We start from the raw sequence: 27,897 nt of genomic DNA, 5'->3' as shown, positions 1-27,897 counted from the left end.
CCGCCAGTAATTCTTTCATTACTGAGATCTAATTCATTAATTACAATTAAGTATCTTAGTCGAGGAGTACTGTCTTAATTTTCAAAGTGTTGATGAGGCATTTGAAAGCACAGCCAAGGGACATATAACTGCGGTATCCTCAGCGACGTACTAATTGCGCACTATTTTTTCCCCCGACTGATAAGTGAACATCGCGAAATGTGGAGAATGCAACGTGACTTCGCTCCTACCCGGATCATAAAGCAGCGATCTCGAACAGGCTCCCACTGTTAACCAGAACGGAATAAAGAAAGGAAAGGAAAACACTGTGATCAAGCTGGTGCCTTATCTGCCGTGGACCGGCCGAAGTAACACGTCGCGTTTGGTGTCAGTGGGAACCAAGTTGTGATAGCGGTTCTTTTAGCGTAGATAAAGTGCACGGATGTTTTTTTTTTTTTGCCACAAAACCTATCGCCACAAAAGTGAACTGACAACGTCAATGCAAAGGTTCAAAAGTGCGTTTTGTTTCGTCCCAGTCGCCATGTGTTTCTTTAGTGAGTAGAAGGTAAACATAATCCTTGCCTTGGGATCTGCACATGGCAACAAGAGGAAGGCCGCAAATATATACCAGTGATGGAAGTGTGGCGCTAGACCAAACACGTCGACTATCATCAGAAATGTTGAAAACCTGAGACAAACGGGCAGCTTCAAAAAACAGCGCCTTAGGACACCATCTTTGATTCCTAGCGTACGCGCGGATGTTCTAGCATTTACGGGCTCAAACCCTCATCCTATAGCGTGCGGGATGTGGCCGCCAAGATACCAATTTACAAGTCATCAGTTTGGAGGATTCTAAATGACGGCCTATCACCCGTACCACCTTAACCAGCACCTATGCTTAGTAGATAGGGACCTGTAGAATCATCTAGATTTGTCTGTATATTCTTCTTACACATTTTTCTGTTTATACAGCAACATATTCATTCTGTAGGTATAGGCTATCCCTACCTTTAGATGCCACTAGCCATGTTTAATTGGCTACCTCCATCTCTTTCAAAAATATAAGAAATTTTGTCCTGTGTGTATATTTAAATATATTGTGTGTGTGCATGCTGTTTCCCGTGGAAATTTAAAACAGTGAAGTGAGGAAATAGGGATGAGGCAGAGACAGTCGGTGCTTCTAATGCGCTTGTCCTCCTATTGTCAGGATTTGCAGAAATGAAGCGAAGATATGACTTAAAAGCCGCGCACGTCTGCACCAACCATGAGGCAGTAAGCTATTAGCCACAATAAAATTTTCAGTGCGAAGGTCGAGGCACGTCACAAGAAACATCAAATGATGCGAGTGACACAGCTCTTGTAATGACCCTTTAGGTGGGTGGGTGTGGGGGTCTAAGATAAGCCAAGTATAGACAGCGTTGACAAAGCATGTGCTGCTGCGCCCGTTAATGCACAGACATGAAAATACCCGACCGGTGGACTCGTGATGCTCGTTGGCGACCTCGCCGCGCGTCGACCGGGGGGCGGCGCCTCGCTCGGCGGCAGCCGCCGAGCGTCGGCATTCGCGATGCTGAACGCGAGCGTGGCGTGCGGCGTGAACTGCACGCTGGCGTTCCCGCGCTCCATCCAGGCAGCCGCGACGGCGGCCATCGCGCTGCTGCTGGTGCTGGGCAGCGCGGGAAACCTGCTCGTGCCGCTGGTCGTGTGCCGGACCAGAGAGCTGCGCAACTCGACCAACCTGTTCCTCGTCAACCTGAGCGTGTCCGATCTGCTCGTGCTGCTGGTGTGCCTGCCCACCGCCCTGGTCGAGCTACACTCACAGCCTGAGGTGTGGTTGCTCGGAGAAGGAATGTGTGAGTGCAATCGCAGTCCCCCTTGAATCGCATTACACCGACTTGGCAAGATTCAAAATTACTTTTTCATTGGTGTCGTCAACTGATGCGCATATGTTCGTTTGCGCACCAACCATCCTTCCTGCCTCAGCAAGAAGCATGCGCCCTCATTACATTGGTGTCCGCATTTTCTCGCCTCTAATCTAATGCTGGTAAGGGAAAAATACATCTTCAACTTTTACATGATATGTTTCTTTCTTTGCATTAACTCGCGCCCCGATAGATATACAGAAACGTTTTTATTGCCTATATTTGCTGCAACTGAAGCTCAAACTTGCCTACAAGTTTGATCTTTGGATATAGAAGCTTTTGATATTTTCTTTATCCGAGGCCTCCCTATGAATATAGTGGAAACATGACAGTGTAAAGTGACAGCGCAGTGCCCTACCTGCAATATTTGTTTAACTGCACCACGTACTGTACGGGGTGATCATGTTTTAGTTTTGTAGGATTTCTTCGAAATCGCCTGTTGCAGATAATATAATTCTAGGCCTTGAGCTGGCTTATGCAGAGAGGCGGACATGCACGTCAAATGGAAACTAATTCAACTAATTAAAAAATCCAGAAATTTCTTCTAAGAGTGAACTACTTTATGGCACATATTGTAATTTATGAATGTTGCTTTATATATATATATATATATATATATATATATATATATATATATATATATATATATATATATATAAATTGCGAATAACCACTGTAGTCTAATTAAGAGAAAAAGGTTGTAAATGCGCCAGTGACGGTTATATTATATAATTAACAGACATAGACATCATTATCACTCATACATGGTGAGGTACTGGGGGCATGAAAATTATGTTAATTTGTGTCTATTCCTTGAAATGACATAAAATCTCATGAGGATGCAAGGACAAAAGAGACTTGGTCCGTGAGTCCGCTCAGTACCGGCAGTACAGCCTACGTAAAAATTACACATTTGCTACAAACAATTTTAATGAGTACATAAAGAATAATACATTCTGTTTTTGTCTACAGCAGAAGTTTGTGAGTGTGACAATGGTATTATTGAGGTTATACACAACGAAGTATAATCAACATGAGGGACTGGAAAGATGCGCAAGAAGAAATACCTTGCAGAATTCCAACCCAGTCTCCAGTCAAGCTGTTTCTTTCGAGCAGTTGCGATAAGCGTTTCATTTTTCTGTAATTATGTAAAACACATAAAAACGGTTTCTGTATATGACTATTCCGTCTAAAGAACTGATCGCATATATAATGTTTTCGAGCCCTTGTTAAGAGTTTTTTTTAAAAAGGCAGTAATTCATTCACACACATCTTACTTCGACGGACAGGAGCTATGGTAACGCCCCCCCCCCCCCCCCCCCCCCCATTTCTGATAAATGTGTCTGCCTTCATTTTTTCCCAGCGCAGCCGGATAAAGTCTACGTTTCGTGTCTTTATAAAACACCCTCATTAAGGTCCGGATTGCTTGAATTTGTGATTTACTGCAACGGCCCTTACACTTTGAACTTTGCTTGCACATGCAAACAAGCTTGCTTGCAAACACGCTTGCTTGCCAACATGCAAACATGCTTGCAAACATGCTTGCTTGCAAACAAAGTGCCTTGTTTATGCCGCATAGGACAGTGGGAAAACAATATACAAAGACCGTGTGACGTATGAAAATAGAAAAAAATTCAGCGTTCATTAATTATTTGCAGCGCTTCTAAATAAAGCAGGACCGCAAATGTTTGGCCTAAAATTACACTTCAAGTTCTCCCTAATTTCACCGAATTTTAAGCTGTTATGCGCAGTTGCTTTAAGAATCTGGGACGCATTGGAAATATCGGCAGTACGACACTCTGGATCGCTTGAATAAGCGACTTTCTAGAAGAAGCTGTAAATAACCTACACAGACCTACCGCTGCTCACAGATTTATGCTTCCTAGTTCAACGAAATATGAACACCGTGCCTCGCACCCTGGAGGTAGGGGTAGAAGGCGATGCTGGTAGAAGGCGATTGTTCAGTAACTATTTTCACAGTAGATAATTAACCTACTCACTTGAAACTTTTGACACACTTCACCAATAGAGGGGCCTCCATCTCCTCATGATATGACATTTTTATGCTTTAGGTCCTTCCATGGAAGCGCTTGAAGCGTTTATACAAAGCCTTTATATACGGGATGAAAACGAGGGTTTAGCAAATTTAATTTAACTTTCATTTGGCACACCCAAACTTGAAAATGTTTTGGCATATTACATCTAACATTTTGCACAAGTTCCCTAAATATAAACTTAATTATTTCAGAAAACCGCGAAAACTGGTACACAACCTTTCGAACTCTTCTAGTCGCATTAACAGCTTCGCTGTAAAGAAAAGAAGGAAATTTATGTGCTTAACGTATGCAGAAAAAGAAAAGAACGAACAAGGATGGCTAATAAGCAGGGGCGAGGGTCAGTGGCGGACCTCTTAAATAAAGAAAAATATAAAGAACTCGTTCATAACAAGTCGACCTCGCGTCACGAACAGAAGCAGCCTAAAAATAAAATTGACAGGCGTTAGAAGTGACACATGCTGATAGCAAGAAACATTTAGCAGGGACCCTTAAGATTGCTTACGAGTGGGAATTATAATCGCCTAGGTGAAATGTTTTCGATGGATGTTTTCAACATGCATTCAAGTTCTTTCTGCTGAATCGGTGTATGCGTGTGTTCGCGTATGCGTTGGCCACAGGCTGGAAACGTTCGGACCATTTTGCTGCAGGACGGGAAATTTTATTTTATGCCTAATGGTTATATAGGTGTGTCGTAAGTATGCCGTGTTCCTTTGTGTTTCCTTGCTTCGTCTTCTGAGGCGTGCTTCCGTGGGTGGTGACGAAGCTTCACAGCTGCATCGCAGTAAACAGCACCGATGAAATCCGAAGAGCACGTGACGGCGAGGCGTGCAGCTCACCTTAAATATGGAGCCGTCGGGGAAGTGCACTCACCTCGCACCCGATTCCCAACGAACGTTATCAAATTTTATTTTCGAAGGCATTAATTTACTTGCTTTACGGAAACCTTCCTGACGAATTTGATGTGTTCTTACTCTTTGCGCCTTCGGCCATTTTTGGTGCCATCTTTTGCTCATGCCGACGGCGGAATTTCCCGTAATGGGACATATATGGCTTTCGAATTAAAATTCAAGTCAGTGTTGTAATGATATTATAATGGTGATGAGCATTTGACTAGGCGTTTCCACCAGCATATCTAGGATAAGTTGTGATTACACAATAAAATTCCATACAGAACTCTCGGGTGCCTTTCTTGTTTTCTGAAGGTGATAAGAGACGGCAATGCTATGTCCGCGATCTCTGGACAGAGTTTTTACAGTACTTGATTATGGGGCAGTGGGGGCTCCGGATTATTTTTGATTACCAGCATAGCGGGCCCCCACGGACGTTTTTGCATTTTGCCCCCATCGATACGTGGCCGCTGCGGCCGGGATTTCCCCTCGTGCTTAACAGCACAAAACTATAGCCGCTAAGCCACCGCGGCGATAATCCAACGATTGCATACTCGGAATGACGCGAGCAGCGCCAGCTTCTCCGCAACGCGGGCGTGCATCGTCAGCTACGGTGCGTCTCAGCGAGGCACCATGCACAAGCCCCTGGAAAGAAATCTAGCGCAACTCATAAATTTCTTTGCACTGAATTTGCTTCACGAAGGATCTAAACAAAGACGTTTCGCCACTTATGCGGGTGGCATGATTAGTACACGAATGGCCTATAAGAGTGAAAACATCCGACTTACGAAGCAGCCGTAAATATTCGACAGGCCGGGCCACGGTTAGAATTGCACGCCGAGCGATCACGACGCATAAACCATGATTCTAGGAAGGGTCTCGGGCCCTGTCGCTGCTCCCACGCCACCGTTAATTGTCACGTTTCAGATATCAAACAGGTGTCCTTTTGTAAAGCATGCAGTCATCAGCCAGTCCTATCTAATGCACGTGTGTCATGCGTCACCTACGTGAAATCTTTCATGTGCTTGCTGAGGCGAGTACTACGCCGCCGTCCCACCAATGGCTTCAAGGTGGACTGCGACGCCAGCAGTGATGGGGCCCGAGCCTAAAACTGATCGATCCATGGTTTATCCCTTGGTGTATTGCTGGTGATCGGTACATGTGCAATTCCAAGCGCTGCCCTCTGGTCTGCAGATAAGTATTGAAGATGTATTCCCTCTTTTAGCAATTCGTGTACAGGTGATCCCAACCACATACCAAACGTCTGTTTTATTTTGGTATTTTATTGAGCAGAAGCAGTGCAAACAAGTTCACAAGTAGAATTCTCGCTGCCCAAACACGGGATACGTAATAAAGAAAAGCATTATTTACGTCGCAACTATATTCATAAAAAAACTTTGACCTCAGTTGTTCTGTTGGATTTGCCCGTGCGCAGCCGGCAGTGCCCGCTTCCAAAAGTGAGAGGCTGCAAAGTATGCCAATGTCACACTTTGCGCTACCCCTACTTTAATTCTCGGTTAGAGTTAGTATATACTGCCCGCCCCTGTATGCATCGAGCGACGACCGTGACGACAAAGACGATCTGCTCGAGAGTGCGCGCAGGCTCAATAGAAGAAGGCTGCGTTCCCTTCTCAGGTGTGCCGATAGAGTGCGACAGGACAACCTTTCGCACTTAAAGTTCCCATTCTCAGTGAAGTGTGACACTGCAGGAGGCGCTGGGTACTGCACTCATCGCCTGATGATCAGGACTTCTTTGAGCAGCCCTACATGCAGCCCACTGAGACATCCCCGCATCGAGACGCCTGTGCACCAGGCAAGCCGCCGCCTGCAACGTCTGAGCCCAGAATTCGGTATCCTGCAAGGACCTGCCCTGTCAGCGACCACCTATGCTCAAGAAATGGCGTGGGCAAGCTCGACGCAGGTGACGGTTCAAAGCCGTCGAATCCCCGCGAGCTTTCACGCCGTTGCGCATGAAGATGCTGAAGACTGGCTGGAACAGTATGAACGCGTCTCCAACTCCATTCACTGGCGTCCTACTCGGAAGCTTTCGAACGTGTACTGTGCCCTCGAAGGGACCGCAAGAACATGGTTTGTGAGCCGCGAGGGAAGCTTGACAACCTGAGACGAGTTTTGCCGTCGGTTACTTGAGAGCTTCGGAAATACGAATCGACGGGATAACGCTCAACAGCTTCTTGAGTTGCGCATCCAAATGCCAAAATGAGGGTGTCGCGATGTTTCCCGAAGACATGGCACCTTTGTTTCGCCGCACAGATCCCAACATGACCGAGATAAAGAAGCTGAGTCATCTCATGCCTGGCGTGAAGGAACAATTCTTTGCAGGCCATGTACGCAACCCTCCCACAACAGTGGACGAATTTATTAGGGAGGCCACACCAATCAAATGGGCGCTGCAGCAACGACCGGACCATCTGCAGGAGCCACAGTACTGGCAGCCACCGACGAAAATTCCCTGCGCCAATTGATGATAAGGAAGATTGTGCGCGAGGAGCTTGCAATTGCAAAGCAACCAGTGACGCCAAAGGCGTTCACAGTCACCTCCGTTGCTGAAGTTGTGCGCCACGAACTCCTGCAAGCCTTTGCACCTCCCGAACCAGGCCCCGAACCGTGCTTCGAGCCAAGTGCTTGTACCTATGCGGACGATGTTCGTCGTCCATTGTCTGCAATAGCGACACAACAGTACCGCCAGCTGAAACATAGTTACTAGCATTAACAAGAGTAACGAAAAAACAAAAGGTGGGACAGGACACAGCGTTAGACACTTGCGCTCCGTCCTGTCCTAACTTTTTCCCTGTTAGTCTTGTTAACGCTAGTAACTATGTCTCAGCAAATGAATCAACACCAACTAGCCCAACTTTCTGCCTTAAGTACCGCCCACCTGTCACATCCTGGGCCCAACGAGAGCCTTTTCGGCGATCCCAACAGGTTCGCAAGACCGATATATGGCGCACCGTCGATCGCCGATCGCCGACCATTGTGCTATAATTGCGGAGAACCAGGCCACATTTTCCGCTTCTGCACTGATCGTGAGGCTGGCTACCAGGAAAATTCACCAGCCGCTACGCGCCGTCAGCTTGATGAAAGCTGTGGTCCCTTTGACAACAGCTTTACAGGACGGCAAGTGAGCTCAGCTAATATCCGGTCGCGTTCGCCGTCTCCAACGCGTTTTTCATCACCGAACCGCCGCAGTTTTGCTGACGTGGGGAGGAGCTCTGCCAGACCACGATTGGGAAACTGAAAGCCGTCACCTCCGGGGAGAAGGTTGCCCGTAATCGAATTGCCGAAAATCCCTCAGTATTGCAAAGAACGCAGCAGATCGTATACCTATCAGAGCCGAACGCCGATAAAATTGTGACTGCCGACCTCCCTCTAGTCGTTGATGGGCACGAAGTAATGGCCTTAGTTGACACTCGGGCCGGCTTTTCTATAATGAGCTAGCCCTTAGCAGGCAAACTTAAGAGCGTTAAAATGCATTGGACGGGCCCTTCCATTCGAAATGCTGGAGGTCAGCTGATGGCGCCTACAGGCAAATGTACGGCTAGACTCGTGATCCGGAATATAGCTTTTGTCGCTACCTTCGTTATTTTACCAGTGTTGCAAACAGCTCATACTAGGCATGGACTTCTTGCGGGAATATGGCGCTGTGGTCAACACATGTGACGTCATGGTCACTTTTTGCACTAGTAAAGAAACAACGACCCATGGTGCATAATACACGCACATTCTTATATGCAGAGTGCCTCAGGATCATGTGTGATATATATATTGCGGGTCTCGAATCTGGCAACATTGATGCCTTGAGGTAGCACGTGTGGGTTTATTGACCAGTTGCGTTCACTCAAAAAGATCACGTACCCGTGATGCCTGCGACAGAAAGGATATTCCACATCCGCCGCCAAAGTTTGTGTGTGGTGGCGCTTGCTAACACTCCCAGGGTAAGTTCTAGTAGTGACACATAAATACCACGGTAAATGGATGGCAAAATGGCGCCGCCGTAGCTCAATCGGTAGAACATCGCTCGCGTAATGCGAAGACGTGGGCTCTTTCCCCACCTGCAGCAAGTGTTTTTCATCCACTTTCAATTCCATCAATTTATCTTTTCTTTAATTCAATGAGTACGTACAAGTGATTTCCCCGATGTTGTCCTTGGTGTCCTTGTTTGTTGGCTTCTTATGATATGAGTAATAAAATCGGGCCCCTCGGTTACCCCCTTTCTTCTCGTTCATTACATGACGTGCGTCTCGAATCCGGCAACGTTGATGACTTCAGGTAGCACGTGTGGGTTTATTGATCAGTTGCCTTCACCCAAAATGATCGCTTACTCGTGACGCCTGCGGCAGAAAGGATGTTCCACATCCGCCGCCAAGGTTTGTGAGTGGTGGCACTTGCTAACACTTCCAGGGTTAGTTCTAGTAGTAACACATATCACGGAAAATGGATGGCAAAGCGGCGCTGCAGTAGCTCAATTGGTAGAGCATCGCACGCGTAATGCGAAGACGTGGGATGTTTCCCCACCTGCAGCAAGTGTTTTTCAATATCATCATCAGCAGCCTGTTTTATCTCCACTGCAGGACGAAGGCCTCTCCCTGCGATCTCCAATTACCCCTGTCCTGCGCCAACCGATTCCAACTAGCGCCCGCGAATTTTCTAATTGCATCGCTTTACCTAGTCTTTTGTCGTCCTCAATTGCGTTTTCCTTCTCTTGGTACCCATTCTGTAACCATAGCGGTCCAACGGTTATCTAACCGGCGCATTACATGACCTGCCCAACTCAATTTTTTCCTCTTGGTGTCAATTATAATATCGTCTATACCCGTTCGCTCTCTGATCCAAACCGTTCTCTTTATGTCCCTTAACGCTATCTTATGAATCTTCGTTCCATCGCTCTTTGCGCGGTCCTTAACTCGTTCTCAAGCTTCTTTGCCAGTTTCCAAGTCTCTGCCCCATATGTCAGCACTGGTAAAATGCACTGATTGCACACCTTCATTTTCAATGATGCTGGTAAGCTTCCAGTCAGGAGCTGGGAATGTCTGCCGTATGCGATCCAATACATTTTTATTCTTCTGTGAATTTCCATCTCATGATCAGGGTTCCCTGTGATTAATTGGCCTAGGTAAACGTACTGCATCACACAATCTAGAGGCCGACTGGCGATGCTGAACTCTTGTTCCTTTGCCCGGCTATTTATCATTGTCCTTGTCGTCTGCATATTAATCTTCAACCACACTCTTACATTCTCGCTGTTAAGGTCCTCAATCATTTGTTGTAATTCGTCTGCATTGTTGCTGAATAGAACAATGTAGTCGGCAAACCGAAGGTCACTGAGATATTCGCCGTCGATCTTTACTCATAAGCCTTCCCAGTTTAATAGCTTGAATACTTCTTCCAAGCACGCAGTGAATAGCATTGGAGAGATTGTGTCTCCCTGTCTGACCCCTTTCTTTATAGCTATCTTCCTGCTTTTCTTGTGTAGAATTAACGTAGCTGTAGAACCTCTGTAGATATTTTCCAAGGTATTTACATAAGCGTTCTGTACTCCTTGATTACGTAATGCCTCTATGACTGGTGGTATCTCTGCTGAATCAAATGCCTTTTCGTAATCTATGACAGCCATATAGAGAGTCTTATTGTACTGCGGATTTCTCGATGACCTGATTGATGACATGGATGTGATCCATTGTAGAGCATCCCTTCCTGAAGCCAGCCTGTTCCCTTGGTTGATTAAAGTCCAGTGTTGCCCTTATTCTATTGGGGATTATTTTGACAAATATTTTATATAATACTGGGAGTAAACTAATGGGCCTATAGTTTTTCATTTCTTTAACGACTCCCTTTTTGTGGATTAGTATAATGTTTGCATTCTTCCAGTTTTCTGGGACCCTAGCAGTCGATAGACACTTCGTATAAAGAGCCGCCAGTTTTTCAAACATTATAACGTTGTCTCCTTCATTTTTGATTAAATCGACTGTTATTCGATCTTCTCCTGCCGCTCTTCCTCGTTTCGTGTCTTACAAGGCCCTTCTGACCTCATCGCTAGTTATACGAGGAGTTCCTATATCCTGTTCATTACTGTTTCTAACTGAGGTATCCTGACTCCTCTGGGTATTGTACAGGTCAGTATAGAATTCTTCCGCTGCTTTTACTATATCTTCGGGATGGCTGATGATATTATCCTGCTTATCTTTCAGTACAAACATCTCGGTTTGTCCTATGCCAAGTTTCTTTCTCACCGTTTTGAGGCTGCGTCCATTTTTTACGGCTTCCCCACTCTTTCTCTCGTTATAGTTTCGAATATCCCTTATTTTCGCGTTGTTGATCAGTTTTGACAGTTCCGTGAATTCTGTCCTATCTCTTGAGTTGGACACTTCCATTTTTTGTCGTTTCTTCATTGGGTCCCAGTTTTCTAGGGAGGGCTTGGCTACTGGTTGCCTTGGTGCCTTGCCTCCCACTTCAATTGCTGCCTCTGAAGCCAACCTAATTACGGTTTCATTCATTAGCTCTATGTCATCATTATCTTTCTGTTCTAAGGCTGCATATTTGTTTGCAAGTACCAGCCTGAATTTCTCTGGTTTTACCCTTCCTGCCTTTAGGTTGACCTGTTTCTTCTTGACCAATTTAGCTCTTTCTCTCCTCAAATTGAGGTGAGTCTTAGCTCTCATTAACCTATGATCACTGCACTTTACCCTACCCATCACTTCTACATCCCGCATTATGCTGCGATCAGCGGAAAGTATGAAGGCAATCTCATTTCTTTTTTCACCATTAGTGCTATTCCAGGTGCACTTTCTCTTGCTAGGTTTCCTGAAGAAGGTGTTCATTATTCGAAGCTTATTCCTTTCTGCGAATTCTACCAGCATCTCTCCTCTAGCGTTCCCAGAATCGACGCCGTAGTTGCCGATTGCTTGTCCACCAGCCTGCTTTTCCCCCACTTTTGCATTAAAGTCGCCCATTTCTACTGCATATTGAGTTCGCACTTTTCTCATCGCTAATTCAACATCTTCATAAAACTGATCTACTTCCTCATCGTCGTGACTGGATGTTGGAGCGTAGGCTTGTACTAGCTTTAATGTATACCTCTTATTAACTTACGACTACATTTACGACTACGATTACGACTACAGCTACCCTCTCATTCATGCTGTACAATTCGTCAATGTTACCCGCTATGTGCTTATGGATTATCAATCCTACCCCGCATGGCTTCTTATCTAGGAGACCTCTATAGGAGAGTACATGTCCGTTATTCAGCAATGCATAAGCCTCACCAGTTCTTCTAACCTCACTAAGACCGATGATATCCCAAACAATGTCTGATTATTCCTCAAAGAGTCCTGCTAAGCTAGCCTCACTCGAGAGGGTTCGAGTGTTGAACGTTGCAAGGGTCAGTTTCCATTGGCGGCCTGTCCGGATCCAGAGATTCTTAGCACCCTCTGCTGTGTTAGAGGTCTGACCGCCGCCTTGGTCAGGTGCTCCGCAACTGCTGGGGACTGAGGGCCATTGGGTAATTGAGTTAGCCATTTGGGAGGGGGTTGCCGAATACTGCACCAGGGAGGCCAATTCCAGATCCGGTGAGGGAGGGTCTTCTTGAAGCTTTGTGGGCCTTCCTAATTTGGTTGTACCTGGATTAGTATAGCCCCACTCGCTCTCGGCATCTTTTGCCGGCGACAGGCGTCACTCCAAGCTTGCAGAAGTTGTGCACTGGAGGAGGTAAATTTCAAGGTCACCATCACAAAAGATAAATAAATATTGACGGTGTTTTTCATCCACTCTCAATTCCATAACTTTATCATTTCTTTAATTCAATAAGTAGAAGTGATTCTGATGATATGAATATATATATATATATATATATATATATTATATTATATATTATATCTATAATTATGCAAATGAGACATATGTGATGATATCAAAGGAAAATGTGAACAAACTTTATTGTATTTCATACTAGGGCAGTGAAAACGCAAACCTCATTTGCAAAGTATGACAGCAGTTAACAGTAGTTTGCAATTGATGACAGCAATTCAAGGGATGACGGTATATTTTACTGCGGTATGATATACAGGGCGTTTCAGCGTACATTTTAAAATGTCAAAGAAAAAGAGCTGTCTGTGGCAGATTGCACTATTCTAATCGATGAGGTAGTGTACTCGAAAAGGTGGACATTACTGGCACAAAGAATTGAAATGCGTAATCGAATAATTAACAAAAATTCTCTATTTAAGTTTTTAACTAATCGCCTTATCGAGCATATTGCAATTTGCAAATTCTAGCGGATCAGGCTCCAAGGCATATCCACTTCAAAATAATTGTGTGGGTGACACCATTTATGAGATATGCACCGTCAAACTTGCGTAAAAATGCACTGTCGTTCCACTTACTTTCCCAACGAAACGTCGTTCTATGCATTGAAGCACAATTGCAACTGAATGCCAAAGCATTTGTCCGCAAAGTTCCGGAATTAATATCTCAAAACTGCTGTCATCCTGACGATTTGTTCTATGTAGACTAGCTCTGTTATGATCCACGGCTGCCGCGCAGACAACCAGCTGGAAAAAAGAAGAGAACAACGTGAGCCAAGCTGCGTGGGGACCCCTCGAAACGCGCCTATCAACCAGATTCATCTGGTTCTGCAATTACCACCACTTGTGTAACATTTGGTGGAGGTGCGGGGTAACACCCACGACCTACAACGGAGCAATCAGCACAAGAACTACGCCGAAGCCGTCGCCTCGCCGGACTTTCGCCGTCGTGCTCAATCAAGGCCACAAAGCAAAATACCCTCACCAGGAGTGCCTTGGCGAGCCGAGTCCCTATCCAGCACTACCGAGAGGCACGCACGTTCTCGGCGAAGGCAGAGGAAGATTGGATGAGTGGCTAACCCATTACGAAAGGGTAAGCCAATACAATAACTGGAACGCTGCCAGTCAGCTTAGGAACGTTGTTTTCTTCTTGGCCGGCATGGCGATGGTGTGGTATGACAACCACGCGTACATGCTAACTACATGGACACGCTTCGTTGAGGAGATCAAGAAGAGATTAGCCCAGAGAGCTCAGGTACCCGGCGAAACTTGCACTACCCATATTGAAGAAATTTTGAAGCTGTTCCGAACCGTCAACTCTCAAGTGACACAGGAACATAAAGTGGAATAGCGGAAGGAATACAACTTCCTCATTGGTAAAGAAAACTTGAAAACTGTATCACAACTGATACGGCACTGCCGTACTTTCGAGGCGCTGAAGACTCGCCGAATTACACCAAAGTTTGGACGGCTGGCCAATGTAACGACCGTAGGAAGTGTTGACGTGAGTCCTCCGCAACCAGACCTTCCGTCCGTCATCCGCCAGATAGTCCGCGAGGAGCTCCAGCGACGTGACGAACAGGCATGTTATGCGGCGCCACGTTGCAGCTCCTCCGTTTTCCGAGACACTCTTTGGGAACCCTCTTCGGCTACTTGGAACCAGTCGGTGAACGTCGCGGATCTTAACGGCTCCAGAGTCGAACCGCATTACGGTACGATCGAACCGCCACGCAATGATTCGCCCCCTCAACGTTTTGATCTATGCCCACGCAACTTTCGTACACGAAGACTTGGCGCTACCTACGGCTTTCAAGGGGAAGAGCCTCGTTAGCCTCAACCGATGTCTTCGGCAGAATACTTCAATCCGCATTCTGAAGTTCGCCCTTCGGCAGTGTGTTACTTCTGTGGGATGCCTGGCCATATAGCTAGGTACTGTAGCCGACGCCGACCATCGAACTACGGACCGTCAGCGCCGACTATGCTGTCTATCGGTCGTACACTGTGCACTCAATGGCCAGGAGACTCCACTTCAGGAAGCCACGTCTGAGAGGACCGATGCACCGCCCAGAAGACCTACTTTGGAGAAGAAAGAACCCGGAACCGCTACCGCTCCCCTGCCTCCGACCGTACTCTGACGCCACCACCAGCCTTCCGAGGCTCCCAATCACCATCCCTCGGCCGCGATTCACGTCACCGTTGCCTCGGCGCCGTTTCGTGTCACCCCCGCCGGGAAACTAGCCAGCGCGGCCGATGGAGGTGAGGTCGCTGGAAAATGTGCGCTGCCGACTCAACTGCCTCCAACTATTTTCATGCTGAAGAATAATGTTCATGTACTGATTGATGGGGTCTCTACAATGGCTGTAGTCGACACGGGAGCAACTGTCTCGGTCATGAGTGTAGAGTTTAAATGCCTTCTGGGACGCAAGGTTATGTTTCTTTGGGACCAGTGCACAAGTTTTCGTGGAGTCAGTGGTGAATCATTATACCCGGTTGGTGTGTGTAACGTGGATGTGTCTTTGGGTGGGAAAGTTTTTAATGCAGAGTTCACTGTTCTTCCTCGCTTTTCGCATGACGTGATTCTGGGGATTGAGTTTTTGCAAGTGTGTGGTGCGAATGTTGACTGCCGGACGGGAGAACTCGGTGTCGACACCAGTGTTTCGCCTGTGCTCTTTGAAGGTGCAGCTTCCCCGGAGAGTGTGTTGTGCGTGTCTGATGATACAGTTGTGCCCGTCTTATCCGCGATTCGTGTTACCGTCGCCTGTTCATCTCCGACTCCTATCTCGTACGATGCTGCAGTAGAACCTGTACATCGGAACTGCTTCAAGAAAAACATGTTAGTTCCGCACTGCGTGGTCTCAGTGACCAATGGATTCGCGGGGCTGTGGGCGCTAAACTGTTCCACTGAAGCGGCAGTGCTACCTCAAGGCCTAAAGATTGCCACGTTTCAGGAAGACTCGCCCGTATCGGTGGCAGTACTTACAGAGCTACCCGATGGATGAGCAACCAGTGTCTCGAGCCCCGGGAGCTCGAAGATACCTTCCCCCGCAGGGGCGTCTGCGCAAGCAGGCGTTTGGTGCGTTGCGACACCACGTACCCGAGCACACGAGGGTTGGACCCTCGCGCGTGTAGCCGTGCGCGGCTTAGCCGTGTCTGGGGAAAAGGGGATCCTGGGGGTTGAGCCGATGCTGGGTGTTTGGACCTTTAAGGCCCCCCGGCGGAGGCAACACACCTCTTCGGCCTCGGCTTCACATAGACGGCACCTTCAGACTGACCCACCTGGAGGAAATCGGCAGTCGCCTTTTCCTGTCCTCTACTCCAATCTTCGTCTTTCTCTCCCACTTTTCCATCTTTTCTGTCTTCTCTTCACTTCTTATTACTTCCGTATTTCCTGGCGGCAAGGGTTAACCGTGTGTTATATATCCTGCCTTGGGTATATATATATTAGGTTATAGCGGCGATGTATGGCTGGCGTCTGCAGGTATTCTTCCAACCTTGTAGCGTCCCCTCGTTGGGCTCGGTGGTGGGTGGCCACCATCGCCGCCGAACTTTCCTGCTCTATATGGCAAATAACTTTCCTCCGCTACCTGATCGCTCCCTGAAGAGGGGGCGCACCGATGAAACATTCACTTTCTTCATGCAGCCAAAACAATCCTTTCCAAAGTACCACGTTGTACATAGTCAGCACGATAAGAAAACAGTCAGAATGATCTTACCATTTGTCGTAGCGGAATCTCTCACTGAAGCAATTGGCCCAGGCTATAAAGTAACTAAGATGGGAAGTGGTGATCTTCTTCTCGAACTTCGCGACAAAGCGCAATATGACAAACTCTCGAAACTTGTTGCATTTGGAGAAATTCCAGTCTCAGTGGGCCCACACAGATCCATGAACACAGTGCGCGGGGTCGTCTCAGAAGATGACCTTCTCGAACTGAGTGAAAGCGAACTACTAGAAGGATGGCAAGAACAGAACGTTGTCAAAGTGCAAAGGATTAAAATAAGACGAGATGACAAAGAAATACCAACTAGGCATATAATCATAACATTTGGAACCAGCATTCTCCCTGAATCAATAGAAACCGGCTACTGCAAGCTTCGTGTTAGACCGTACATCCCAAATCCGCGTCGATGCTTTAAGTGTCAGCGTTTTGGGCATGGGTCGCAAACCTGCAGAGGACGTGCTACTTGTGCTAAGTGTAGTTCTTCTGAACACGCTTCTGACATCTGTACTTCACCAAACCACTGTGCCAACTGTGAAGGAGATCACCCCGCCTACTCGCGATCGTGCCCCTCGTGGAAAAAGGAGAAACAAATAATTGAACTGAAAGTCAAACAAAACCTATCTTTTCCAGAGGAACGTAAGCGTTTTTCACTCCAAAATCAGTCCAGTCCTTCCTACACCGATGTGGCGCGCCGGGGGGCAGCGCTACATTTTCAGGCGGCCGCGCAAGTCACACGGAGTGTGACGGCGGTTACGCCATCAGCCCCCCTGGCGGGAGCAGCCACGGCTCTTCCGCCCCCTACCACGAACGGCCAGCAGACCTCCGAGCCTGCTGGTCCCAGGGCCACTGCTCGTGCAGACAGGCCCGAAAAACCCCCGCGCGTGCCCGCTGAGCGGGCGTCATCCAGCGCCTCTGACGAGGCGATGGATGTAACAAAAACTTCTCCGGCGTCTCAGACGCCGAAGGGACGGCGTTGCTCCCTGGAGCGCGCCAAGAAAAAAGAAATACCCCGCATCAAGGGGCCTGGAAAGGACCCTTGAGCCAACCTAATTCATACCTCTTGACACACAGCACATAAACACAAACAATATGGATACACAAATATTACACTGGAACGTGAGAGGTCTGATCCACAACCTCGATGATATCAAAGAACTCTTACACAAATACAATCCAAAGGTGCTGTGTGTTCAGGAGACACACCTTAAATATACGCAAACAAACTTTCTTAGGCAATATGCTATTTTCAGGAAGGACCGAGATGATGCTGTTGCATCGTCCGGCGGCGTAGCAATAATAGTAGACAGAGGCGTTGCTTGTCGGCAACTGCAACTCCGAACTCCCCTTGAGGCAGTTGCTATCCAAGCAGTACTATTCAATAAACTAGTTACTATCACGTCCGTATACATCCCCCCAAATTATCAACTCTCTAGCACAACATTTCAAAGCTTTATTGATGAGCTGCGTCACCCTTACATAGTCGTCGGTGATCTAAATGCGCATAGCACACTGTGGGGTGACTCACGCTGTGATGCGAGAGGACGGCTTATAGAAAACATCCTATTCACTTCGAGTTCCTGCTTGCTTAATAAGAAAAAGCCAACGTTTTACAGCTCTACACATAAAACATTTTCTTCGATAGACCTAAGCATAGCGTCTAGTACAATTGTGCCATATCTCCAGTGGGATGTCATTAATAACCCTTATGGCAGTGATCACTTCCCCATCGTCCTAAACCTTAAAAAACAAAGTGAGTATCCTGCACATGTTCCTCGGTGGAAAGTTGATTCAGCCGACTGGACGAAGTTTCGCGAACTAACGCAGCTGCCCTGGAATGATATCTCTGAACTTAGCCTAGACGACGCAGTAGCATACATAACAGCGTTCATTATTGATGCTGCATCAGTATGTATCCCCCAAACAAAAGGGTCGCCCTCAAGACGACGTATTCCATGGTGGAATGAGGAGTGTAGAGAAGCCAGGAAAAAGCAAAACAAGGCTTGGAATCTCCTCCGTAACTCACCAACCGCAGAGAACCTCATTAATTTCAAGGCGATCAAGTCGCAAGGGAGAAGAACGCGCCGCCGCGCTAAACGCGAAAGTTGGAAAAACTACATAAGCAGCATCAATTCATATACAGACGAACGAAAAGCCTGGAACAGGGTTAACAAAATAAAAGGCCGCGAAACTCGTCCCTTACCTTTATTAAATACACAAGGAGACACCCTGGAGGATCAGGCAGATTGTCTAGGAGCACATTTTGAGCACATTTCCAGTACATCACATTACACAGATACATTCCTAAAATACCAGCGACTAGCAGAGCAGATGAATTTGGATCGGAAAAGCACATCCAACGAAGCATACAACCGTCCATTTGGAATGGCTGAGTTCCAGGCCTCACTGAACTCTTGCAACAAGTCCGCACCAGGAAGTGACAGGATAATGTATGAGATGATCAGACACTTACACCCCGAAACACAAAAAATACTACTGTCACTCTTTAATTCCATGTTCTCTGCAGGCTACATTCCTTCTGTTTGGAAAGAAGCAATCGTAATCCCTATTCTCAAAGAGGGCAAGGACCCTTCCTCACCCAACAATTATAGGCCCATAGCTCTGACAAGTTGTATATGCAAATTATTTGAGAAAATGATTAACCGTCGCCTCATCCATTTTCTTGAAAGCAGCAAGATACTCGATCCCTTACAGTGCGGTTTTAGAGATGGTAGATCCACAACAGATCACCTTGTCCGCATCGAGACAAATATCTGCGATGCCTTTGTCCACAAGCAGTTTTTCCTGTCTGTATTTTTAGATATGGAGAAGGCATACGACACAACCTGGCGCTTTGGAATCCTCCGCGATCTGTCTGAAATGGGAGTTCGAGGCAACTTGCTATACACCATTCAGAGTTACCTCTCCAATCGCACGTTCCGTGTAAGAATTGGTAACGTTCTGTCCCGTCCATTTACGCAGGAAGCTGGTGTTCCACAAGGAGGTGTGCTCAGCTGCACTCTTTTTATAGTCAAAATGAACTCGATCCAGACTGCCATACCACGTAGTATGTTTTATTCTGTATATGTAGATGACATCCAGATAGGTTTTAAATCATGTAATCTAAGTATCTGTGAGCGACATGTACAGCTTTGCATAAATAAATTGTCTAAGTGGGCGGACGAAAATGGTTTTAGGCTAAATCCGAGAAAAAGTACGTGCGTCCTGTTCTCTAATAAAAGAGGTATACAGGCGGAACCAGTAATCAATCTCAATGGAGAACGGTTATCTGTGAGCTGTGAACACAAATTCTTAGGGATCCTTCTAGACAGTAAGCTAACCTTTGTGCCACACCTGAAGTATCTTAAGGCAAAGTGCCTCAAGACTATGAATCTTCTGAAGCTGTTGTCACGCACAGCTTGGGGAAGCGACAGGAGATGCCTAATAAAGTTGTACAAAAGCCTAATATTAACACGCCTTGACTATGGGGCCATAGTCTATAATTCTGCTGGACCTAGTACTCTAAGAATGCTAGATCCTGTCCACCACTTAGGCATCCGCCTTGCAACAGGCGCCTTTAGAACTAGTCCTGTGCAAAGCCTTTACGTCGAATCTAATGAATGGTCGCTGTACTACCAAAGGACATATTTGTGTCTTTCGTATGCCTTGAAGGTAAAATCAGCTGTGGATCATCCATGTCATTCAATTACTCACGACTCCTCCACGGCCAGGCTATTCCGTAACCGCCCAGGTGTCCGGCCTCCTCTGTCCCTCCGGTTGGCAGCACTCTCAGAAAAAACAGGAGTCTCTCTTTTAGAGAATGTCTTAATGGCCCCCTCTCGGCTTCCACCGCCTTGGGAGTGGCAAACTATCCAATGTGACATCTCCTTCTTAGAAATATCAAAACAAGCACCTGAGGCTCACATACAATCACATTTTCTTGAACTTAAAGAGAAGTATTCCTGTGACGAATATTACACAGATGCTTCGAAGTCTCCTGCTGGTGTTGCTTACGCAGCTCTCGGACCCTCATTTTCAACATCAGGGCCACTAAACCCACACACCAGTATCTTTACGGCAGAAGCATACGGTATACTTTCGGCTGTTAAACACATAAGGCGCAGAAATGTCGCTAAGGCTGTTGTCTTTACAGACTCACTAAGTGTCGTGAGAGCCCTGATTAGCTTACGAAAACATAAGAATCCCATTTTAAATGAGCTGTATAGCTTGTTGTGCTCCGCATATATGTGCAACCAAGCGATTATCCTATGCTGGGTACCTGGCCATAAAGGTATAAAAGGCAACGTAGCTGCTGACGAAAACGCTACGTCAGTGAGTTTTAGCGACACAGATGGAAATATCCCCATTCCTGCCACAGACCTAAAGCCCTTTTTACGCCGTAAATTGAGGAATCATTGGCAAGAAGAGTGGGATACACAAACACAGAATAAGTTACACATTATAAAACCAAAATTGCGGAATTGGATAAATGACAAAACAACACGGTACAGGGAAGTACTTCTCTCCCGATTAAGAATAGGACACACTTACAGTACTCACTCCTACCTCTTGACTGGCGGGGATCCTCCTACTTGTAGTAGGTGCGGCGATGGCCTCACAGTCATCCATGCTCTTATCCAGTGCCCTGCAATAGAAACGGAGAGGAAAAAGTATTTCCCTTCTGCATATCGCGAAAATATACCTCTCCATCCTGCATTTTTTCTTAGTGACGAACCATTTTTCAAACTGCAAACAGTCTTAGATTTTTTAGAAGAAACCGACATCCTGAAAATCATTTGGCCAGGCAATTTTTAGCACCTGACTAACAGCCCTGCATTCAAGGGCTCTCTTAAAACTCTGGTGTCAGTGTTGTTTTATTGCACAGTGTTTTTACGACAGCCCATTGCCATAACCCACATCGCTGCCTAGTCACCGTCATTATTTTAGCAACTATATATTCTACTCCACTTACACCTACAGATTTTAGGCCCTTTTACAGCCATGTGACATCTACCATAAGGAATTCATTGTGCACGCCATCCATAATACATCAACATTACCACTTGTCATGGCGCTCTTTGGCCAAACCTGGCCCTTGCGCCACAAAACACCACACATCATCGAAGATACCTTCCATGATTGATAAATCACTCAGTGATCACGAGCGTCGAGTGTTGATGGCCCTGCTTACGAAACACACCTCGGTATTCGACTTTGCGCAGCACGACTGCCCGCCATCGATTCCTGCGTCCAGAACTCGTCACCGCATCAACACAGGAGCCGCCCAGCCAATCCGCCGAAAACCCTATCGTGTGTCCCCGTCAGAACGCAAGATAATCAGCGATCAAGTCTGAGAAATGCAATGCAAAGGCGTCATTCGAGAATCATCTAGTCCTTGGGCAGCCCCCGTGTTATTGGTGAAGAAGAAAGACCGTACGTGGCGGTTCTGCGTTGGTTATCGTCACCTAAACGCCGTTACTGAAAAAGATGTATATCCGCTCCGACGAATTGACGACACCATCGACTGTCTCTTCGCGGCATCTTACTTTTCCTTTATTGATTTACGGTCAGGTTACTGGCAAATTCCTATACAGAAGGACGACAGAAAAAAGACAGCGTTTGTTGCGCCCGACGGATTATTTGAGTTTAACGTGATGCCTTTCGGGTTGTGCAACGCACCCGCAACGTTCGAAAGGTTCATGGAACCGATATTACGCGGCATAAAATGGAAAGTTTGCATGTGCCACTTAGACGACGTTGTGATCTTCGGGCGAACGTTTAGTGAGCACAACAAACGTTTAGACTTGGTCTTGAATTGCTTGGAGAAAGCAGGTCTTGTGCTCAATTAAAAAAAAATGCGTTTTGGGGAATGACAAACTCTTGTGCTAGGAGATCTGGTCGCTAAAGAAGGCAACCGACCAGATCCGCAAGAGACTGCGGCTGTAGAAGCATTTAAGATACCCAACTCTGTCAAGCAGTTACGAAGTTTCTTGCTCCTACTTTCGCCGATTCATTCCCTGGTTTGCTGACATGGCCCATCCGCTTAAACGCCTTCTCCAAAAAGGCGTTCCGTTTGAGTGGACTGCAGACTGCGACTCATCGTTTCTCCAGCTGAAGTTCCTGCTGACGTCCCAACCAATTCTTCGCCACTTTGATCCTTTATCACCAACTGAGAATCACACCGATGCCAGTGGCGTAGGCATCGGTACTGTGCTAGTTGAGCATTTTGGCGACAGTGAGCACGTGATCTCGTACGCGAGCCGATCCTTGAGCCGCTCCGAGCGCAACTACACAGTCAACGAACAAGAGTGCCTGACGCTCATCTTCGCAGTGCAACGGTTTCCTTCGTATCTCTACGAGCACCCCTTCACTGTGATAACAGATCATTATTCGCTATGCTGGCTTGTGAATCTGCGGGATCCCTCAGGACGACTAGCGCGCTGGGCCCTCGGTCTACAGGAATACGATTTCGTTATTTGTTACAAAAGTGGCCGGCGACATGGTGACGCTGATTGTCCCTCTCGGATGCCACTTCAAACAACTGAATGTGATGCGAACAACTTTGATGAATACATCGCTTTTGTGTCCCCGGAATTTCCGGATACAGGTACCGCCATATCCGAGCAGCACAAGGACGAGAGCTTACAACCGCTCTTCGCGGAAACACAGGAGTCAGCTGCAGGCAGTCGCTTTCGCCTACGTGATGGTGGCGCGCTCTATAAGAAGAGCTACTCGACCACCGGTGTTCGCTACCTTTAAGTTGTCCCCAAGAACCTTCGCAACTAAATATTATACGCCATGCACGATGCCCCAACTTCCGGTCATCTTTGTTCCACACGTTCGCTCTACCGGGCCCAAGAACGGTTTTACTGGCCTAAGATGCGCAAGGATATCGAACGCTACGTCGCCAGCTGCTCTCAATGCCAGCGCTACAAGCGTCCGCCAGAAGCGCCACACGGCCTGCTTCAACCAGTTACCCCATCTAGCGTCCCCTTTGAGCAAGTTGGTATAGATCTTCTGGGCCATTTCCCGCGATCCTCCAAGGGCAATCGTTGGGTTATCGTTTTTGTAGATCACCTTACCCGCTATAGTGAGACCGCCGCGTTGCCATCGGGCACAGCTACAGAAGTGTCTGTCTTCTTGCTGGATCACGTTATACTCCGACACGGACTTCGTCGCATGGTAATCAGCGATCGTGGGCGACAGTTTACCGCGGACGTTGTTGAAGAAACCCTTCGTCTGTGTTCATGTAGGTTCCGCCATTCTACGCCCTACTATCCACAAACTAATGGTCTGGTCGAGCGCACAAACAGAACGCTTGTTAACATGCTGTCCATGTACGTCGATTCAGCACACAAGAATTGGGACAGTATCTTGCCTTTCATTAACTATGCCTTCAATACCGCGAGACACGAGACTACTGGTTACTACCATTTTTCCTTCTTTATGCTCGTCCGCCGCGCTACACCCTCGACACCGTATTTCCCTACTTCGCTCATCACAAAGAATCAATTGATGAGATCCTCTGTTGAGCAGAAGCGCGACGCCTCACATAAGCTACGCACGCTGGCATCGCAGGACCGGTCCAAGATAGGCTATGACGGGCGTCACCGCCACGTTTACTTCGATCCTGGTGACCTTGTGTGGCTCTGGACGCCGTTGCGGAAGCGTGGCTTGTACCAGAAGTTTCTCGCCCTCTACGTCGGCCCCTACGTTATTCTGGAGCGCCTCAGCGACGTGAACTACCGCATTGCGCGTCTCACGAGCAGTGGACGACGCTCGGCCAAGGCTGAAGTGACACACGTCGCGCGCCTGAGGCGTTACAATCCACGAGATTACTGACTCGCCCGGCGGGCTTCGTCTGCCAGCGGGGAAATGTCACGAGTTCTGTCATGAACCACGGCTGCCGCGCAGGCAACCAGATGGAAGAAAGAAGAGAACGACGTGAGCCAAGCTGCCTCGGGACCGCTCGAAACGCACCTATCAACCAGATTCATCTGGTTCTGCATTAAACACCTGGTGTGTAACAATACTATTTATGTTCAACATAAAAAATCCACTCATGATTTTTCGCCATGAACAGCCTCTCTTTGTCTACGCAGTGGTGGAGAAACTCTGCGTGTTCTAGGTTGTGGCCAGGATACACTAAACAGGGCGTGAGCGCAACCCTCTTGTCCTTCAATGAAAACAAAGAAAGCTTGCTGATCATGTAGCTGTAGACAAGCTTACCACATCCCAGCATTATTCGAATAACCTGTATAATCGAAGCAAGGTTGTCGTCGCAAGATAGAAAAAAATTCTGCTCACATTCAGTGCATGAGCTGTGCATGAGAAATAACTGCTGAGTCTAAGTAGGACCTAAGTTCACACAGAAAAACAAACAATAGATTTTTATATAGCTGCCAAATTGTTTCCAAGATTGAAGTCAGCGAGGAATTCCCGCATTGATTAGAAAACATTCCATTTTTAAAAATCCGTATAAAGTGACGTCCTCGTGCACAAATAGTGACGACATAGCTGTTTGGCCCTTCACATTTAAAGAAATGATCTTCAGAGTTGCAACAACAAGAAGGTTTGTAAAAAATGTCAATTTGTGTTACCTTGCATGATCAGAGACGGGCAAAGCAATTGTGCATGATAATTATGTTGTTTCTTTTGCTAGAAAAAAACCCTCGAACAGCCCCAACCAAACAATTTTTACCTTTGATTCAACTATAATTTCACGTTTGTTTTCTGAACCTCACATAGGCCAACATATCTTTTTTATACACTCAATGCGACTCATTCAAGTATTCAAGCACGGGAATGATATAGTAAAGCCAATAGTAGCGGTTTTTATGTGCTAGAGTAACTTTTTATCTATTTTTATTCAAGAATACTGTCAACCCTCTTGCGAGGGTTCTTACGGAGAAGGTTATGAAGAAATATAAAAGAAAGAAATCATATGGAATAATCACAAACACAGAATACATCGGAATCAATCGGCGCACTTGCACAGATCCAGAGTTTGTTTGAATTGAGACAGATCAGTATGTTCCACAACACACATTGGTACTTTGTTCCACATTTCAATTACGTTGGGAAAGAAGGAGTACCTGTACGTATCTGTGTGAGCGTCGTAAGCTTGGATAGATCGATTATGGTTAGTTCTGGAGCTCCGTTTGCCAGGTGTCAGTACGTACGTTTCCTTCCTAATATTTATTTGGCCTTGCAGTATTTGGAATAATAGTTTCAATCGATTTTTTTTGTGGACGCGTTTCTAGCAGGTCCAGTTTAGAAAAACGGAGCATTTCTGTGGCTGAATCAGTCCTTCGATATCGGGAGCATATAAATCGCACCGCGTACCGCTGAATTTTCTCAAATAATTTCTTCAAATAACTTTAGTGAGGGCTCCATACCTCTGTCGCGTAGTCAAGAAGTGGCCTTACAAAAGTTTTGTAAGCGGTGAGTCTTACATCGCATGTACCACCCTCCATGTTTTTTCGCAGAAAAGATATCCTCCCGTATACCTTTGAAGAAAGATTATCCATATGCATGCTCCATGATAAGTTTTCTGTCATCGTTATTCCCAGGTGTTTAAACCGGCTAGTATTTATCGAAGACTTGTCACCAATAGTATAAGGAAACAAAAGACGGCCACCTTTTCTTGTGGTAATATGTGTACATGTTGATTTAGAATATTTTATTGTCATACTGCTTTTCTTGCACCATCCGCTTGACGCCTTTAGACAGTTAAGTTTAAGTTGGTCTGCCATGTTTCGTACTGTAGAATAAAATAAACAGTCATCCGCGAAACGTTTAAGATGTACATCTGGTTCCATCACAGCAGAAATGTCATTAATGTGCAGCAAAAATAAAAGCGGCCCAGGACACATCCTTGCGGGACATCAGTGAGCCGGATACATGACCATCCATTTTGACCACCTGGTTGCGATTCGTTAAGTATGCTTTGATCCATATTATTATAGTGGCATTAAGGCCGGTTCTTTCCAGTTTGTAAATCAGCTTTTTTTGTGGCACCTTGTCGAAAGCCTTGGCAAAACCTATGGCGATTACGTCAATCTGCTCCCTAGCATCAATCGCCATTGCGAAGTCATTGTCTTTGCGAGTTGTGTGGAAGTGGAAAGGCCTGTTCTGATTCCATGCTGGTATGGGTAAAGTAAGAAATTATTTTCTGAATGGCGAGGGATATGCTTAGCTATTATGTGTTCCAAAAGTTTACACGAAATGGATGTAAAAGATATAGGCCGGTAATTACTCACTATTGTTCGACTGCCGCCTTTAACCACCGGAATAACTATTGCACTGCGCCAATCTTGGGGTACAGAATGAGCGTGCAATGATTTTTGAAATATAAGTGTCAAGTAACGCGACACCAATTCAGCATATTTTTGAAGAAACAGGGGCGGTATATCATCTGGCCCGTACGCTTTTCTTTTGCCTCTAAATTCAATAGCTGCTTAGATACACCCTCCTGTGTAAGTATGATGTCATTAATTTAGCTATGCACTGTGCTTTCCGAACTAACATCGACGTCATCATTGGTCGTGGTGAATACGGACTGAAAGAAGTGATTAAAATGTTCTACAATATCTTTTTTGTTTATCAGAACCTGATCTTTCCTGATTTCCTGTACCTGTTCCTTCCAATCACTGAAGTATCGCCAAAACTTTTGCGGTGACGTTCTGAGGAAGTGGTTAAGCGTGTCATTGAATTTTTTTTAAAATCCTGCAGGGCTTGCTTCAACTCAGCTCGAAGTCGCGAAACATGTAGATTTATTTTTACTTTTACGTAGCCTTTTTATTTTTATTTTCATATGATTTACGTTCCTGGTTAACCAGGGGCTTCGGTCTTCTTTACGCGCTTAGGGATATAGCTGTCCTCGCAGTGTTGTACCTTAAAGTTCTGCCACAACTCTTCTACTGTTTTAGTATGGAAATAAATTTGAAAGTCACCAAACGCAGGGTCCAGGTAGTAAAGGATGGAAACATCATCCGCGCGTACATAATATTTAATGCGTACAAGGATGTAGGGCCTGAAACAAACACTTGTTCCCACTGTGATTGTAACAATAACCATCTTGTGGTCAGAGATACCATTCTCAAATTTAACAGTATAAGCACCTATTTTATCTGACACGAACACATGATCCAACAATGACCGCGATGTGGCCATTACTCTTGTGTCTTCTTGTACAATTAGGTTTAGATTGTATATGAACATAAGTTCCAACAGCTTCTCTACTCTAGATGAATCGGAGCCAACAGTACATGGGTTTTGCCAATCTATGTGATGAAGATTAAAATCTCCATTCATTATTAATCTCACGTCTGCTTTGACATTTGCACGTAGGAAAGTGTTTAGATCTTTGAGCAACCCAGGCGAGCTAGAGGGTGCCCGATACACTGCTCCAACGATGTAGGCAATCCCATGATATGTGATCTTGCACCAAAACATTTCAGCAACATCGCAACGAATCAATACAGCAGATAAAGGGTTCTTTACTACAATACAAA

The 27,897-nt window shown here is 46.3% G+C and overlaps 1 protein-coding gene across 1 annotated transcript in view; it reads left to right on the top strand.

Moving 5' to 3' along the window:
• Window positions 1-1,412: 1,412 nt before the first annotated feature.
• The window catches only part of LOC126545837 (growth hormone secretagogue receptor type 1-like), a 206,166-nt gene continuing 179,681 nt past the window's right edge, over window positions 1,413-27,897 (top strand). Inside the window, exon 1 of the mRNA XM_050193840.3 lies at window positions 1,413-1,832. Within this exon, the coding sequence (XP_050049797.2) occupies window positions 1,466-1,832 (367 nt within the window). The 5' untranslated portion in view covers window positions 1,413-1,465. The remainder of the gene's footprint in view (window positions 1,833-27,897) is intronic.

This window comes from Dermacentor andersoni, chromosome 1 (genome assembly GCF_023375885.2).
Source record: "Dermacentor andersoni chromosome 1, qqDerAnde1_hic_scaffold, whole genome shotgun sequence".
NCBI lineage: Eukaryota > Metazoa > Arthropoda > Arachnida > Ixodida > Ixodidae > Dermacentor > Dermacentor andersoni.
The sequence above is the reverse complement of the archived record's forward strand: the minus strand, read 5'-3'. Positions and strand labels throughout refer to the sequence as shown.